Genomic DNA, 17,404 nt, shown 5'->3' on the forward strand with positions numbered 1-17,404 from the left:
CAATAAAGTTTACTTTTTACTCTGAACCATAATTTGACCTGCTTGAAGCCGTGGTGCTAACTTATTATGTGAATGTGCTAAGGTGACTTTTTGCATCCGGACCAGGGAGTCAGAGTGCTGGTCTGTTTTGGTCCGGATCTGAGCGCCGCTGTCAGCAGGCCGTCACTCTTCCTGTGTGACTGCGCGTCCTCGCCTTGCTCGCCCTAAAAATACCCATCGGCAAGAACGCGGATCAAAGGGGGCAGCAACACGACCACGAATCCCGCCCCGGCATTTAACCTAAAGCCTCCGAGAGGAGGAGCAAAGGGCCCGCGGCATCCAGAGGAGAGAGAGACCGGCTCGGGTTTCAGAGACTCGCACTGACGGCTGACCTGCGGCACAGGAGCGCTCAGAGGAGAGGCGGCGCACGGGACAGACAGAGCGGAGCACCGAGAACACCGAGAACCAGGAGCACCACTCGCTGAACCATCACAGACCCGCACCATGTCTGCTCTGCACGTCTGACGTAGCGGCTCAGCGAAGAGGTTCGGAGAAGAAGAGAACAGATTAAAGTTCCCCCCAACGAGAGACCACGGTGCAGGACTCTGCTGCTCTTCACCTGATGCACAGAGGAGTTTCTGTGTCGCCGAATGCAGAGTTCGAGGTCTAACATGGACGGGGACCAGAAGTGGGGAGTCGCTGGGAGCCCAGCTGAGGACAAGAGGACGGGAGGACAGGAGAAGGCGCCGCGGTGGAGGACTTGGAGAGACCTGCCGGGCGTCACGGTTTGCGTCGCAGCATCAGTGCTGTGCGTCGGAGTTTGCGTTGCGGTTTTGGTGCGGAGCTCGGAACTGCAGAGCCGGATTGTAAGTCTGGAGCGGCAGCAGCGGGACGCGCAGCTCTCCGCGTGGATGTTGTCTCTGGAACAGGTGGAGCCCGTTATCCTGGGCCGGCTGGACCAGATCCTGGACGAGGTGAGACCATATGTGTTTGAGAGAGGAAGAGTTCGGTTTTTGTCGTGATTAAACCTCATTCCACAAGTGGTCTGCGCCGTTAATTTGACGTTAATACAACAAATATTAATTAAAAAAAAGACACAAAGCCTGTTGAAAACACCTTTATTTTAAACAGTAAGTCCCAATTAATGCGTAGATTTTAATTCATGAAGCCAATTTGCATATGCATTTGACATTAATGAAAAAAGACGAGAACGAATCCCTTAATTCTATTAACCCCTAATCACCACATTAAATACGTTTCTATTCATTTTGCCAATGTACATATTCATATGACATTAATGACAAAAAAAAGAAGTAAAAATGCATTTAAAAAAAGTAAAGTAACCCCTTGTACACACCTTTGTTTCTAACGCCACCAATGTAACGCCTTCAATAGATTTAAAAGGGCACTTTCTACGTCATTTACATATTAATTTGACATGAATAAAAACAACAAAAACATCAAATCAACCCCTCAAAACACGTTTCAAAGGCTAGCCCCTAATTACCACCTAAACTAGCTTTTGATGAGGTTCTTTCTCCTTATTTTACATATTAATTTGGCGTTCATGAAAAACCCCATTAATAAGCCTATTAATTAATGGTGGTATCAACGTCAGGATGTTGGGGGTCTTTATGTCCAGCTCTGTCAGGGTTCAGATTTGGTCTAAATGAGTGGATTGTTAAATATTTCAGGGATTTTAAGGGATTGTCTGCACTGTTTAAGGTTTTTTTAAGGCATAAAACCTCAACTGTATCTGGTCAGTTTTAACCTCGTTAGTGTGAATTTCATGATGTTTTCACCCCGAAAAAAGCATATTGAGTAATATATATTACAATACATTTGTATTTATAGTTATAACAGGTTGTTCAGTCACCCTGTTGAAATCAACCAAATCAATATTATTATAGAAATGAATGGAATGATTCAGTTTTATGGCGGTATGCTGTGCTATAGTGTGGGAAGGAAGGATGATAAGCTCAACACTTAATCCATTATTTATCTTGATGCAATAAGTAATATAATCCCTTCAAATGATGTTTTTCCGTCATTTGTATGGGTAATGTTCTGGATATGAACAGTTGTTGCCTTCTCCTGATCCTCCTTTTGAAAACCTGTGTAACAGATTTTAAAACGAATAGTGATTTGTGAGTTTATTAATAAGGAACCAAGCCAGCAGGTAGTACCTATAGAGAAAGTGGTGGCATACTGTCTTCAGTCCAAGTGTCTCTGCACATCTCAGTCCACATGTGTGTGTCCTCACGGTCCTTTCACAACATCTGCTGCCCCGTCATTCACCACTTCCACAGCTACACTAACAAACTCTGCCACAGTGATTGAAGTCAGGCAGGGACCCCAACGCCCCCCCACCCTGACCCCTTTCACTAGGGCCAATATAATACACTTACCAGAAGAAGACCTCAGGGGGCTCCTGTTGGGGATCACACTCTCCTGTTAGCCTGAGTCGACATTTAATCCGAGCAAGTATCAGGAAAGAAAAGATTTTCAATATATGGAGGTGAGGTGGTGGTGATTTTCTTTGTGTCTCTTAGAAAAACAGTTCCAAAAGAAAGTTCATAAGAATCTTTTTTCATGTTGGACACAAATTAAACACATCCATGTGACTAAGCAACGTCCAGAGCTAGTGACGTAGTATTACGTCACTAGCCCCCCCCCCCCCCAACAACACAGGACTTGTGTTGTCAAGAGATGCATTGTCAAGAGATGCATTGATGTCTCTATAACCCTAACTGAGAGTATTTGTTGTCCAAACCTAATGATGGGTTTGTAGCGTAATGTTGGATCACAAGTCTCCTTAACCCCGAAGCAACAATAATGGTCTTTATAAGTGTATTATCTCTACAACCCTGGTTGCCAGGTTACTGTATGGTTGAGCACAGGCTTTGGTTTTAGTTCGCCCGAGCTTTACAGGTGTCGGTGTATTTCAGAGCCACCTTTGCTGCTTCCAGTCTCTATGCTGAGCTAGGCTAACCGGAGACATTTTCACTACCCCCTCATTGACTAGCGGCACTTGGTCAGTGCCCTTCTTCCTCTGTATGAGATGCCCTGCAGCCTGGTCTCCTAACATTACGCTACATAACCAATGTTAGCTTTAGGCACCAAAACGGCTTAGTCAGGTTGAGAACAAACATCATGGTTGGGCTTAAAAGAACTACAGACTAGGGCTGCACAATACCGTAATAAAACAACAAAATGTTGTTCCTTTTAAAGTGAAATGGATCAATTTAATGAACTTCAAGAGCAAAGTTAGGACTCTAGATCTATAAACAATGTTGTGCTCTACAAATGTAATAATAATCTCACTGGTTGGATCGACATGAAACTTTGTGGTAGGCTTTAGACGGGTCAGGTGGTTTCAGGCCCCTCCCACTCTGGACAGTAGACCATTTCAACGATCTTCTTTATCGATCATCTTTAACCTGGGTCTTTCCAAGACCACCTGATATAGCTGGTCTTTTGGGAATGATCTGCTGGGGAGAGGCTCCTCCACTCAGAGTAAAAATATATTCATCATGACACTGGTGGGCCGACCTCGACTGGAGCTCATTTAATACTGAACATGTGCATATTGCAATGTCCATTATGTACACTTTCAGGCAACTAAACCTCTTAGTTAGGTTTAGAAAAGGTGTCACTTCACAACAGCACCTCGGCATTGTGACAATATGGTCACTTCCTTCACTGGTTACAAAAATTCCAAAATGGTGTCGGCCAAAATGCCCAACTTGAAGCTTCATAACCGTAGTCCTCAAACCAACGGGCGACGTCACCATGAGTATGTGCACGTAGAGCGTCATGGTTTGAAGCATAGGGCCACTGACCAGGCCCTAGTATGTACTCCTTCATGTGTTCACTAAATCATAGTGGGGTTGATGAATTAAAGGACTGTCCAATCAAACGTGCTGATGGTCCAGTCCTGGCTCTGGAGCTCCCCAATGGGGCCCAGTGAGGAGCATCTCTCCATCTTCATGTCAAGACGGGCCTGGGGCGATGCAGCCTGCCTCTTTGTTTGGCTCTGCATGTATACATAGTCATTATTGATGGGACACAAGCACAGATGTGTCCTCCTGTCGTTCTTTCAGCCAACACTGTCCAGAATCCACCTCCCCATCCCCTTCAATCATCACCAATTTCCTCTGGGGTGGAAAATGTGTCCGCTTCCAGCAGTGTAGAGTTGGTCCGTATTAGTCCACTCAGATCCGGATCAAAGCAGAACCCTTTTTTGTTTGTGGTTAATCTAGTTTGCTGTTATTGGGCCTCGGTCTCAGGCTTTGTGGAGGTCTTGTGTTTCCCTGCTTGACCATGTTGCACTGCGTGACATCTTCCTTCACTGGCATGAACACACACACACACGCACATGCGCACACACACACACACACACACACACACACACACACACACACACACACACACACACACACACACACTTTTATTGCTGTTTAATATGGTATTAATAAATTATTATGGAAGTAAATAGATCTGTTTATTTTAATCATGGATCAATACAAAAAAGAAGCAGGTAGTCACAGTGAGATTTATTTTAGGAGAAGGCACTAGGGGGAACTATATCGTGAACTCCGTGTGTGCAGTGGCTGCACAGGTATTAGCGGGACACACCTGCACAGGAAAATATTTGTGCATCAAGAAATAGTTCCATCCATTTGTTTGTTTATTCACGTCACTCACACTAGCTACACAGGAGAAGAGGGAGGGGCTTGCTACCACATAGGTTTCATCCATCATGGCTGAAATAACCACCATTGCTGCTTTTACATGTTGTGAAGTCATAGAAATAAAATAAGAGGAGAACAGACATGGAACTGATGCCAGTGGTTATGTGACTAGTACACAAGAAATGGTGATTGTTGTTAGTTGTTATACTTCCACATAGGGCTGGGTATTGTTTAAAATCTTACGATTCGATTCGATTTCGATTCGTTGGGTCACGATTCGATTCAATATCGATTCGATTCGATATTGATTGAAATGCTTCGATATCGATTCAGTATCAAGTAGAAATACACAAGTAAGAGTACCAGATCATTTTTTCAAATAATTTATTTAGTTTCATGCCTTATGAACAGCCGTGGTATAACTCATGGCATTATAAAACAGGACACTACTTAAACACTGAACTACAGTGCATGTAACGGGTTCACACCGGCCGCGGAAGCTGTGGTAGTAGACAGTAGTAGTGCAGATATACCGTTGAAATGCACATATTTGTTTATCTACTCTTAACATTTATTAAATGTATTTTCTCTTCCTGTTTCCCAGTGCGAGTTGAGATACACAACTATGATCGCATTTGTCAATCGCGGTATTTTATTTTGAAAAGTTTGCTCGCGGCACGCGCAAAAAATACAGCAGACGCCGAAACGATCGCTTCACGGCGTGGGACGGCCGCGCCTATTCGCGGCGCTCCGCGTCTGGTGTCAACTACACTATCGCTTAACAGCGGCGCCGAAAGGAAGCGGGCTCCACTACGCGTCTATTCGCGGCGCTTCCGCGGCCGGTGTGTACGCTGTACTCACTCCGGTCGCCATATTGTAATGGTTTGGTCTAGTGCGGCCCCCGTCCGTACAGCGCGAATCACACAAGGATGTCGGTCACAGCGCCCCCACTGGCCAGGGGCCTGAATCGATTCAGAAGATTGCTGAATCGATATTGAATTGCGGGGAAAAGAATCGCAATGCATTGCTGAATCGATATTTTTACCCATCCCTACTTCCACACCTACTGCTAAGCTAGGCAAACCGTATTGTGCTAAAGCCGAGTGAGGAGCCCTTCACACTGAGACGCAAGGCTAGAAAACTGCCTGTTGTTTAGCCTACCTGAAGGTTCTAGCCTGTATGAACATTCTAGCCCATATGAAGGTTCTAGCTCATATGAAGGTTCTTGCCCGTATGAAGGTTCCAGCTCATATGAAGGTTCTAGCCTGTATGAAGGTTCCAGCTCATATGAAGGTTCTAGCCTGTATGAAGGCTCTAGCCCATATGAAGGTTCTAGCCTGTATGAAGGTTCTAGCCCATATGAAGGTTCTAGCCTGTATGAAGGTTCTAGCCCGTATGAAGATTCTAGCCCGTATGAAGATTCTAGCCCGTATAAAGGTTCAAGCCTGATGAAGGTTCTAGTCCGTATGAAGGTGTCCAAGTTAAGAATCAGAATTTGTGAGGTCCTTGTTCTCCCCAAAGCAACTGCCATAACCTTAACAACACCCCTGAGAAGCGCCCCGACCTCCCCCTCCCTCTGTTGTTATTATCTTACCTCAAACTTGGCCCCTGTGACGTTTACAATTAACCACAAAGTGCTCTCTGTGGACCTGCTAGAAGCCTGCTGTGCCGAGTGAGAGCAGAGGCATGATGGGAGCTGGAGGTCATGTTGTGAGGTGTAGAAACATGAAAAATATAGTCTCCCCCTGCCTCGGTTTCCTCACTCTGCTCCCCACAGACCTTTCACCCAATACAATGTAAGGTCCACGCACACACACACACACACACACACACACACACAGTAATACATGTGTGTGTCCTCTATGATGTGTGTGTATAAATGAGCCATGTGATAATCAGACAGCCTAATGCAAACAGCACACTCAAGTAGAAGTACCCAAGCACCTCTGCACTTCATCAGAGCACAGTTAGTGATGGCTGCACACAAACACACGCGCACACACACACTCACACACACACGCGCATACACACACACACACACATGAACACACACTTCTTTCGCCAACCTGAAAGATCAGTTGAGCTTGAGAGGAAACAGACACGATGTCAGTCATAGATACAGGAAAGATATCCAGCACAGTCAAGATTTACAGTGAGCAAACGCATGAGTGTTTTTCTTAATGAAGACATCACATCACCGTCCAGACGGGAAGACCAGAGAGACATTTCATGACACAGCATTTAAAGTGTCCGGACAGCGTGATAGATGATACCCATGTGTTATAAGCTGCTGGAGTGTAATCCTGTGTTCACACCAAGTGGTACTTGGCAATTTGTGCCTCCATGTGAGTTTGACTGCAAGATTATTTTTGTTTATTTGCGTCATTCACACTAGCTGCTCTGTAGAAGGGGGCGGGGCTTACCTCCATGTAGGTTTCCTCCATCATGACTGAAATCACACTGTTGCTGCTTTGTACATGTTGAAGTCCCAGATCCATCAGGAAACCAAACAAGTCCTGTCTGAGTTCATGACATCATCCAGAGGTGCTCGGTGGATTTCACCAAGCTGGATTCACTGGATCTAGAAAGACACATGAACCAGCATCATTTTTGTGTCTTTGCGTTGACTTGGTATACACTCGTGTTGCAGGAATTATTTGCTTCATGTGTCGGTGTGAACACATGCATCAGATGCAGCCGCTTCAAAAACCAGAGCCAGGCATCTTTGTTTTAATAATGGTTATTATTTATCACACCTCTCTTTTCCATTTAGCATTTCAGTTTGCAGTATTCTTCTCATTAGATCCACCCGTCGCTCAGTCCAAATATGGTCACTTCCTTCACTGGTTGCGAACAATTCCAACATGCAGACGGTCAGAATCTAAGATGGCAATGGCCAAAATACCAAAGTTGAAACTTCAAAACTGTAATCCAATGGGTGTACATACAGTTAATGGGTGAAAGCAGGCCAGGACTCAGAACACCATAACAGGAAGTGAGTGGAGGTCTCAATGTTAATCAGACTACAGGATACTAAAAAGGTTTGTCATCCTTTTAAAATAGAATGTGAAAACCACATTAATGAACGTTGGCATCGGATTACCACACACACACACACACACACCAGCTGCTCAACATATACTTTCTATCTATAGTCTGTACGATGTCATGGTATGACCTTGATAACAAGGATGCAGAGCTGAATTAGTTCAGGCAGACGTTATATCATTAGTTGAATTGCAGCTCAGTGGGCGGAGCCAACGAAGCATCTGTTTTACTCTCTCTCTCTCTCTCTCTCTCTCTCTCTCTCTCTCTCTCTCTCTCTCCAGTAATGCTGGATCGCAGACAAACTAGGAAAAAAGATACTCCTCATTTAATCTCGCTTAGACAACAAAGTATTGGGGCCATTGTAGTTTAAAAAAGTGAATATTCAGAGAAATAATTTCCAAAATTAAAGGCATACATTTCAGAGAAATTGCAGAATGCAGTTCTCTCTGCATTGCTTCCATTCTCTAGTCTGGAGATGTAGCGTAAGGTTGGAGCTCCGGCAGCTCCGGCTGCAGGAGTCTGACAAAAGACTTCTCCAGGTGTGAGTGGGCTCTGCCAGCATCAAATACATTCCTGGAAGAACTCTGGAATAATAGAAAGTGGGACAAGTGAAATGTGTGCCTGAGAGTGTAGTCCTGAAATGTATTCTGCATGAGACTCAAGAATGACGACAGCACTTAACTTTGGAATCCCTGGTTATTTTGAGTCAAGAGGCTAACCCAGCCTGCCAAGCTCATTTTAAATTATTTTCTTCTTCTTCTTATTATTATTATTATTAAGTTCTTACATCCTGTGTTGTACCAGTCTTTGTGATTTTCCCTACATTTTTCTGTGTATCACCTGTGTTGTTTTAGTCTTGTCAACAATAATCCTCCACATAGTCCTCTATATAGTCCTCTACATGGTCATCTACATGGTCCTCTACCTAGTCCTCTCCATAGTCATCTACCTAGTCCTCTACATTGTCCTCTACCTAGTCCTCTACATAGTCCTCTACCTTGTCCTCTACATAGTCCTCTACCTAGTCATCTACATAGTCATCTACCTAGTCCTCTACATAGTCCTGTACCTAGTCCTCTACATAGTCCTCAGTGTTTCCCCTAGAATTTTTTTCAGGCCCGGTGGTACCCACCGAAAAAACCCTATACAGACGAGACGCGTGGGATGGTGTATTGGTGCAGTTGGATTAAGTCAGGTGGCACAGCAAACAGTCTGCAATTCTGCAATTATTATATTTGCATTCAACATTTTTGTTCAACCAGAGTGTATTCAAGGTTTTCAAGGATTCAAGGGGAGAGTGACTTATTAAGGTGCCGGTTGATGGAAATGATCCAAAATTAGGGGCTGGAAAAATATGTCTGGAAAATGAGGAGCATCACATTAATAGCTACAGATACTGTAAAACACTATAACGACATATGAGTGCATATATTGTCTTATTTTATCAAGTAAAATATAAGTTATAGGTTTACTCAACAGCCTGATAGTTCATAGAAATTCAGGTAGAAATAGGTTAACTCAGAGTTCCACAGCTTATCAAAAACAATCCTTATTTTATTAACATAGGCTGCCTAAGGGCGCGATCAGTAGCGTGCCTCGGCACGATTGCCCCAGGGGGGTCCCCCGCGGCTTTGCATTCACACTGCTCCAGCCCAAACGGGCTTTGGCCCGTTAGCCGGTTGTACAAACGTCATCACGTCCTAATACTACACACGCATGGCTTGATGTTGTTTTGAAGGAGCGCCGTCTCTGCATATATTTATATTAAAGGAGTCATCACCTGGAAATCGCAATTTCTCTTGTTAAAACATGCATATCTGTGTTTGACCTCAGTTGAAACTTGCCTGAAAGGCTGGAGTTTGAAAGTGGCGCCGTTTTTTCGCTTCTGCTCTTTTTCCGAACAGGAATAGCACACAAGGGTGTGCATTCCTAAAGCACGAGATTTTGATTCTGCGCCTTCGGTGACGTCACCGTGGCGGCTACTTGCATAAGCCCACCCCTCTTTCACCACCCAACCCCGCCCCGTCCGCTACCTGAAATCGCCGAAGCGCCGCCATTATGTTTTGGAGTCTGCATGCAGGCAAGCCCCCCCGGCTCTGTCCTTCCTGCGGCGAATCAACGCGCGCCTCATTACATATTATACAATGCACATCCGGACCAGTCAAAACCTTGCGCGTAATCTCGCGTGATAAAATCGCGGTACGAAAAAGGGTCAGAACAAGCTCAATGTTTGATTAAAATTTTTTTTTTTTTTTCTAATAAGTTTTACGAATTGATCCAAAGCGATCCAAGGGGGGCTGGATACGTATAAAACCAGGTGATGACTCCTTTAAACACTCGACCTGCATCAGCGAATGTGCGCACGAGCGGATCTGTGCGAGCAGGCAGCGCGAGGAAAGCGGATTTTGGACGGAGAAACACAGCGGCATTTTTCTTATAAATGCACCGGTCCGGTTCCGGTACCGGTCCGGTTCCGCTCACACCACGAGTCTGAAGAGTGCAACAGCTTGTCAAAATACAGTGTCAACTTTCCGTGTTTTCAAAGTAGAAAGCGACATCGTGGTGGTTTAACGAGGCGGAACGGCATCAGAACAACATCAAGCGTGTAAAGTACACGAAGAAGAACGTAGCGGGAGCGCGCAGCGAGGATTGTTGCGGCCGCGCATCTTGCGGAGCAAGTCTACTGTGCTGCGCGGAGGCGCTCCTAATGTAAATGATTATTGATTAATGAATTAATTGATAGGTAGCTTATTTTTGGCGTAATGATTATTTTTTTTTGGCCTGGTGTCAGGTCTCCTTGGCCTGGCGGCCCGCCAGGCCTGTACAATGGTAGGGGAAACACTGGTCCTCTACCTAGTCATCTACATAGTCCTCTACCTAGTCCTCTACAAGAGTCTGGGTGTCATCCTCGATGGCTCACTCTCCTTCAAATCCCATATCAACATCACCACCCGCACTGCCTACTTCCATCTTCGTAATATAAATCGCCTATTTGTTTGCTCTTGTTTTAAATTGTAAAGTGTCCTTCAGTGACCTGAAAGGCGCTTCTAAATAAAATGTATTATTATTATTATTATTATTATTATTATTATTATTATTATTATAGTCCTCTACCTAGTCCTCTACAAAGTCCTCTAACTAATCCTCTATATAGTCCTCTTCATAGTCCTCTAACTAGTCCTGAAAGCTACCGCTAGCATCTTAGCCTGACCACCCGATCAATAAACACCCATAAGATGACAATTTGGTCCATTTAAATAAAACCATCAACAACCATCACCCTAAGGACCTTAACGAGGCGTTGTCACACGTTGTGATGTATTAATTAGAAGAAATAAATGCGACATTCATGGGAAGTTAGCTAGCGTAGATGACGGTTGTTAGCTTTGTAATAAAGTTGCAAATTTGCACTTTGCACTCTGAATATTACCCTCCTCTCTCGGCTCCATTTCTTTTCCTACAGTGGCCCTAATACCACGCCGAATATAATAACAAAAAACATAAGTAGGTTAGATAACAGATATTTATATTCTATTTTTAAGTTTGTAAATGGTGTTGTCGTTGACAACAGACATTCCATGTTAGACGTTACACCATGTTAAAATGTGGGCGAGTTCTCACAGTCTTGTCCTGTTTCCCCGTGCAGAAGCTTGCGGTGAGACTACCGAAGACACGCGAGGTGAGGGAGGCTCCCCACGGCTGCCTGTGTCCCCCAGGTAAGTTCCTCACACCTTCACCCACTCACACCACTCACACTGAGCACAGGTGAGACACTGCCTTTGGCCAGTCAGGCTGTGAAATACGAGGTCATCCTAGCGTGGCGCTGCAGTGCTGTGATTACTCTGAGCCACAGTGGAGGTGAGGACGCTCCGTCATTAGCTTCCAGCGTGTGGGGGCCGACAGAGCCAAAGGTCAAAGGTCAGGACGTACGGCCAGGGGACATTCTGTATTTCACTGTTGTGTTTCCATTCCCTGTGTCATGTTAGCTCATCGGTGCAGTCAGTGGGAGGTGAGGTGCGTTTACACCAGGTGACCAACAGGTGGCTTGTTTCAAATATGGCAGAATGCAAGGACACTTTGGGAGGATTATTGAAAATGTCCTACCTGCTTTTGTGTCACATACAGTATGGAGACAAATTACACAAACTGATAAGAGGCGTCATGGAAACGGAGGAGGCAGCTGTATTTGATTCTTCACCTTATATACACTATTGATATATAATCAACATTCACATGCATGCAGTCATTTCTACATGTGTACTACTACACAGTTAACACAGAGACGTCCTTTGTCTTGGGCTGTTTGTGTCACGTAGTGCTATCTGTCTGTCTCTCTCTCTCTCGCTTTGTCTGTCTCTCTCTCTCTCTCTCGCTCTGTCTGTCTGTCTGTCTGTCTGTCTGTGCTAATCGTGAGCCCCCTCACGTGATGTGTTGTCTGATAGTGAACATGCCAGCTGGTGTCCTCTCTCCCTCGGCTCGCTCAGACATGACGACATGCCGAGGCGTGTCTCAGCTGGCAGCCGGGGGCCATTTTGTGTCATGAGAGGCGTCATCATTGCGGAGTTGCCGGAGAACGAGCCGCCTCGTTGTTGTGCGTTGCTCTCTGAGAGCCGGACAACGAGCTCACATGGCATTTTATTCATTCACCAGATCAGATATCATTAAAGGATTCCAGGAGATTTATGCAACAAAATATACACTCAATGAAAATGTTGTATCCCGACGCTATATAAAGCAGCTGAAGTGCTGGGAGTGAATGAGTTTCGTCACCTGTCTGTCTGCCTCCAGGTGTTCGTCGTTAAGTTGTTAGTCAGACGGGGCTGTGTGTCTGTGAGCCATGTGGGACGGACGGACGGTGGGAAGGTTCCATGTTTTGGAGCGTTGGGACAGTTGTATTTATTTATTTGTGCACATTGATCAACATGAGCTTGTACACTAATAAATGGTTGCTTGGTTGTAATTTGAGCATATACTGTTGTTAATGTCTCAACTACAAAATATTGGTAGAAGAATCCACATCCAGCTGAGTAATAATAATAATAACATGTCAGCTGGACTGCAGATAGTCGGCCGGTGTGTCCATTAAAACTGCTTGCGTTATCAAGTTTTGTTGATAATCAAAGTGCATTATGGGTTGAATCAACGGTGATGTTAGTAGAAAAACTTTTTCATGTTAGGTTTTACGTATTGTTTTATTTTATTATTATTATTATTATTATTATTATTATTATTATTATTATTATTATTATTATTATTATTGTATTGTGCTTTTGGTTATTGTACACATAGCAGATTGTACACATTGAGCCCATCCTAGTATAGGAGCCGGTTGGGGGGTCCGGTGCCTTGCTCAAGGGCCCCTCAGCAGTGCCCAGGAGGCTGAGACAAGACTGTCTGGTCTCAAAGAGTTGGAATGCAGCCTTCCTTTCCTGATTCAGAGGATCGCACTGGTGGACTGATTCAATCCGTGCCGGTGAAGATGTGATTTGAATCAACATGGAATATATCATGAAGCTCTGGCTCCAATCAGATAACATTAGTAAATGGACCTGCGTTTATACATCACTTTTCTAGCTAACTAGCTACTCAAAGCTACACTTCACACCACATTCAGTCATTTTCACCATGCAGACTGAAGGAGCCGTGATTTGAACTGCCGATCTTCCAATTGGAGGACGACTCGCTCTACCTCGGAGCCTCCCTGGTTAGTCACCTTCTAGATTCTCAATTGTCAACCGCAGCTGGTTGCTAGGCGCAAACAGGAAAATGTCCTAGAGACGGATGGGACATGATGTCTGAACACATGGTGCACATTTTCTCTCCTCGCAGTCCTTCATTGCTTTGAACTCGGTTGTTCACTTGAAAAGTGACAGTTGTAACTAATGAAAAAGAGGAGAGGTTCAAACCGTGGATCTGTTCTCACCTCCACACAGCTGTCCAATCATGGTGGGTGTGGTGTCCCAAGCCATTCCACCAGCAAACCAGCACTTCTGATGTAGTGTAGTGGCCCCCGTAGACCCGGTCTGGAGGCCTGAAGATAAAACATGATGAAGTGACACCTGGAGGCAACCACTGCTTCTGAAATGTGAAGCCCGTGCAGAGCAATAGGTCCTACTTCTCTCTTGATGTATTATCTCAGTAAACACTGTAAACATGAGTTTATGGTCTCAATCTCTAGTTTCAAGTCTTCTTCAATCCAGCATGATGTTCATTTAGTACATTATGGTCCATTTAGAGTCCAACAGACCAGAAAGCAGGGGATGCTTTAGGGGCGGGGCTACCTGCTGATTGACAGGTTGCTACCACGTTACCAATACAGTTAGCTACTGTAAGATGACTTTCACACTTGACATTGAATTATGAAGCTACACTATGTTTGTTAGCAGCTTCAGACCAGAATCCAGATGGATCCAGATCCAGTAAGGGTGCTGCTCTGCTGTAGTCCACAAACCAACGTGTGACATCACTATGATTACGTCCACTGGAATCTGAACACCTCATGATATTAAACATAATGAAACAAAGAATGTTTAGTTCCTCAATAACAGTTTAACAGAAACAAATAGATATGTCTGAGAAGCTGTAGTTGAACACTGTTGTTTAGCTTAAATACGCTGTGTGTGTGTGTGTGTGTGTGTGTGTCTGTGTGTGCGTGTGTGTGTGTGTGTGTGTGTGTGTGTGTGTGTGTGTGCAGCCCTGTGAGAACAGGGGGAGGAGCCAGCCACCACACATTAGTGTTAATTGGTCTGTTAGTGCTTTAACGTGGCCGTACATGGCTGTGAATGCCGGTGGAGGTGGCGCTTTGCTCTCAGCTGGAGGTTCTCCCGTCGCTGCAGGTGTGGAAGTCTTTCAACTCTGAGCTGCCAGATGTTCGCCAGCGTTTACAGCTTCTTGTGACATTCTGTGTCCCACCACGGCTTGAATGAAAGTCTGAGAGGAGGAGGCTTACCCTTTCTTACCTACCTTCTAACCTTCTAAATGCACAAAATACAATCATATATATATATATATATATATCATGGGCGAGCGGTCATAATAAGCTATAAATGCAGTGCATGCCCAAGCCCTTCAATAAAAATAATTGAAAATATTAATCTGGCAGTGTGTTCAATTATACAATACCTTAGTTTTACTGTTTTGGTCTTAAATCCGTGCCTAATCTGTCCCGTTTTGCTTGCGAAAAGCTGGAAAGCTGACAGCTTGTTTCGCGCATGCGCACTGTGACACCGACTAGTACAGTTACTGCTAAAGGCTGTGTTTACTGTAGATGAGCGTTTTGAATGGCAAAAAAGCTGTCAGTGAAGCAGCTTATCTGCCAACGCGCATGCGCAAAAATGACTTGTTTGAATTGTTCAGCGGGAAACTGTCAATGGTTCATTCATTGTGTAGCCTGGTCAAAATGGCTGAAAATATTAATTATATTCAGGCTTTGCGTTCAGTGCCGTTTTCGCGGAGACCTTTTGAGGAAAAGAAAGCTATAATTTCAAGTGGTCGGCCTACTCCTGAAGTAAATATCACAAAGACTGCAAAGAATTTCGTCCGTCACTTTCAAGCTAGCACGTATGAGAAACATAAATGGCTAGCTAGCCGACCCCCCTCCCGTCAAACGATCCGGTCTGACAGCGACATATTGCCTGTTCATTCATGAAAACCATCTCGAAACACTCTCAGTCAAACAAGGTGGGGAATGAGAAATCTGCGGCGCTACTAGCCTAGTTCGTTTTAAAAACACACTGGCAGCAGCGCCTACTGATCTGAGACGTGTCAGTGAGTTACTGTAAATGCTGTGCGGAAAACCAGCTGTGGTCTGTGATTGAGGTGCAGACGGGTGAGTTTGGAGCTGACGAGAGGATCGCGCTGACGACCGCTTCGTTACATTTTTCTCATTGAAAAACTATACAACTGGCATTTAGATGATGTCCTCCATAAAAAAAATAAGTGAAATACTGTAATAACAATTCGGTTTTAGTAATCAACCGCTTATAGTGATCAAATGTACTCTGGACCAACGTGATCACTACAAGCTGTTTCCACTAACCATATTATATTTTTTATTAAAAAATATAATGCCCCCCCACGGGCGCGCATGGTATTGACACTTCAGCATGACCACAGTAAAAGGTCACCGCTCGCCACTGATATATATATATATATATATATATATATATATATATATAACAGGATTGAGAAGATTGACTGAATGTGAAACAGCCCATGTTATGGAGTAAACATTAGAATGGCACCTTTAAGTGTGACCCCATCTATACAAGAGGAGATTCCAACTGTTTCTGTTCTTTCAGTGTTTCTATTATTGCGACTGATGAACGTGAAGTAGAGCGGCAGAATGTGAAGGTGCCACAGAGTCTGTTGTCTTTCAATGTTTATCATGAAACAGAAAATCGGCCTAAAGATATGTGTATGTGTCTTTAAGTGGACGGAGATGAATCACCCGCCACATTGCTTACGGCTGAGTGGGCCTCGTATCAACAGTCTGGGTCTGTTGTGTATGTGCAGTCACCACATGGCCCTATTAGGTTTGGATCGGCCTGAGTGTGAAATCACTCACTACTCACTCTACAGTGACTTCTCCATGTTGTAGTTCTGTCTGAATGTGTAGTGAGGATAGATACACCCTACATAGTGGACTCAAAGTTTCCCACAATTCATCTTGAAAAGTAGTGTACAACCGATGGTCACTAACAGAGCATTATATCCCATCATGCATTGCTCTGAAGGGAAAATGACAGACGGACAGTAGAGAGAGCAGAGTGATTCAGACAAATCACTGAATTCATTCAATAAAATATGCTTCTTGCCTCCACATTAACAACGACAGTGTATGCTGCTCCTTTCGTTCTAACCTTTCACAATAAAATCCCTTGACATCACTGCTTACCAGAAAACTGAAATTCACTCCCAATGTTTCGATAAAATGAAACGTAACAAAATAGGTTACGATATGTATTTATTATATTCATCCATTAAAGTCCAAAGTTTATTTTAGGGATGCAATGATATCTGATTTGTATCACTGATTGCAATAAAAAACAATCACAATAAGTTGATTGCGGTGAATATCAGGATTATTGTGAATATCGTCATGCGTCACTTTGAAAACTGTCTAGCTGGCTGTCATGGTTGAGAAGGGAAAATGGAGCATGATTTAAAAATACAGGTTGCAATTTATTTTTCTTTATACTTTATTTATGCAGCGAGACATTATGATTTATGATCATATTAGTTAAGATCATTTGATTGTTTTTCACTGAAAGGATTCCCGATTTAAAAAAACAAGATGTGTCTCATCTGTGAAGCAATACAAATATTGTTATCTCACACATTGTAAAGTGATTGAAGTATGTTTAAGTGCCATTTTACCCGAAACAGGATTCAAACCCAGGCTCCTCTCACTGTGAGGCGACAGTGCTACCACCTACACCACCGTGCAACTTGAATACATAATAATAATAATAATAATAATAATAATAATAATAATAATAATAATAATAATAATAATCCATCCATTGTCTACCGCTTATCCTGTATTCAGGGTTGCGGGGGGCTGGAGCCGATCCCAGCTGTCATTGGGCGAAGGCAGGGTTCACCCTGGACAGGTCGCCAGTCCATCGCAGGGCCATAATAATAATAATAATAATAATAGTAATAATACATAAAGGACACCA

General features: G+C 43.9%; 1 protein-coding gene across 1 annotated transcript in view; it reads left to right on the forward strand.

Moving 5' to 3' along the window:
• Positions 1–352: 352 nt before the first annotated feature.
• The window catches only part of LOC311020961 (uncharacterized protein), a gene marked incomplete at its 3' end in the record, with an annotated part of 37,561 nt that continues 20,509 nt past the window's right edge, over positions 353–17,404 (forward strand). The window contains exons 1-3 of the mRNA XM_084021245.1: positions 353–953; positions 11,368–11,486; positions 11,708–11,730. Of these exons, the coding sequence (XP_083877371.1) occupies positions 630–953; positions 11,368–11,486; positions 11,708–11,730 (466 nt within the window). The 5' untranslated portion in view covers positions 353–629. The remainder of the gene's footprint in view (positions 954–11,367; positions 11,487–11,707; positions 11,731–17,404) is intronic.

Source organism: Eutrigla gurnardus (genome assembly GCF_963514095.1).
Source record: "Eutrigla gurnardus genome assembly, chromosome: 11".
Classification (NCBI taxonomy): Eukaryota; Metazoa; Chordata; class Actinopteri; order Perciformes; family Triglidae; genus Eutrigla; species Eutrigla gurnardus.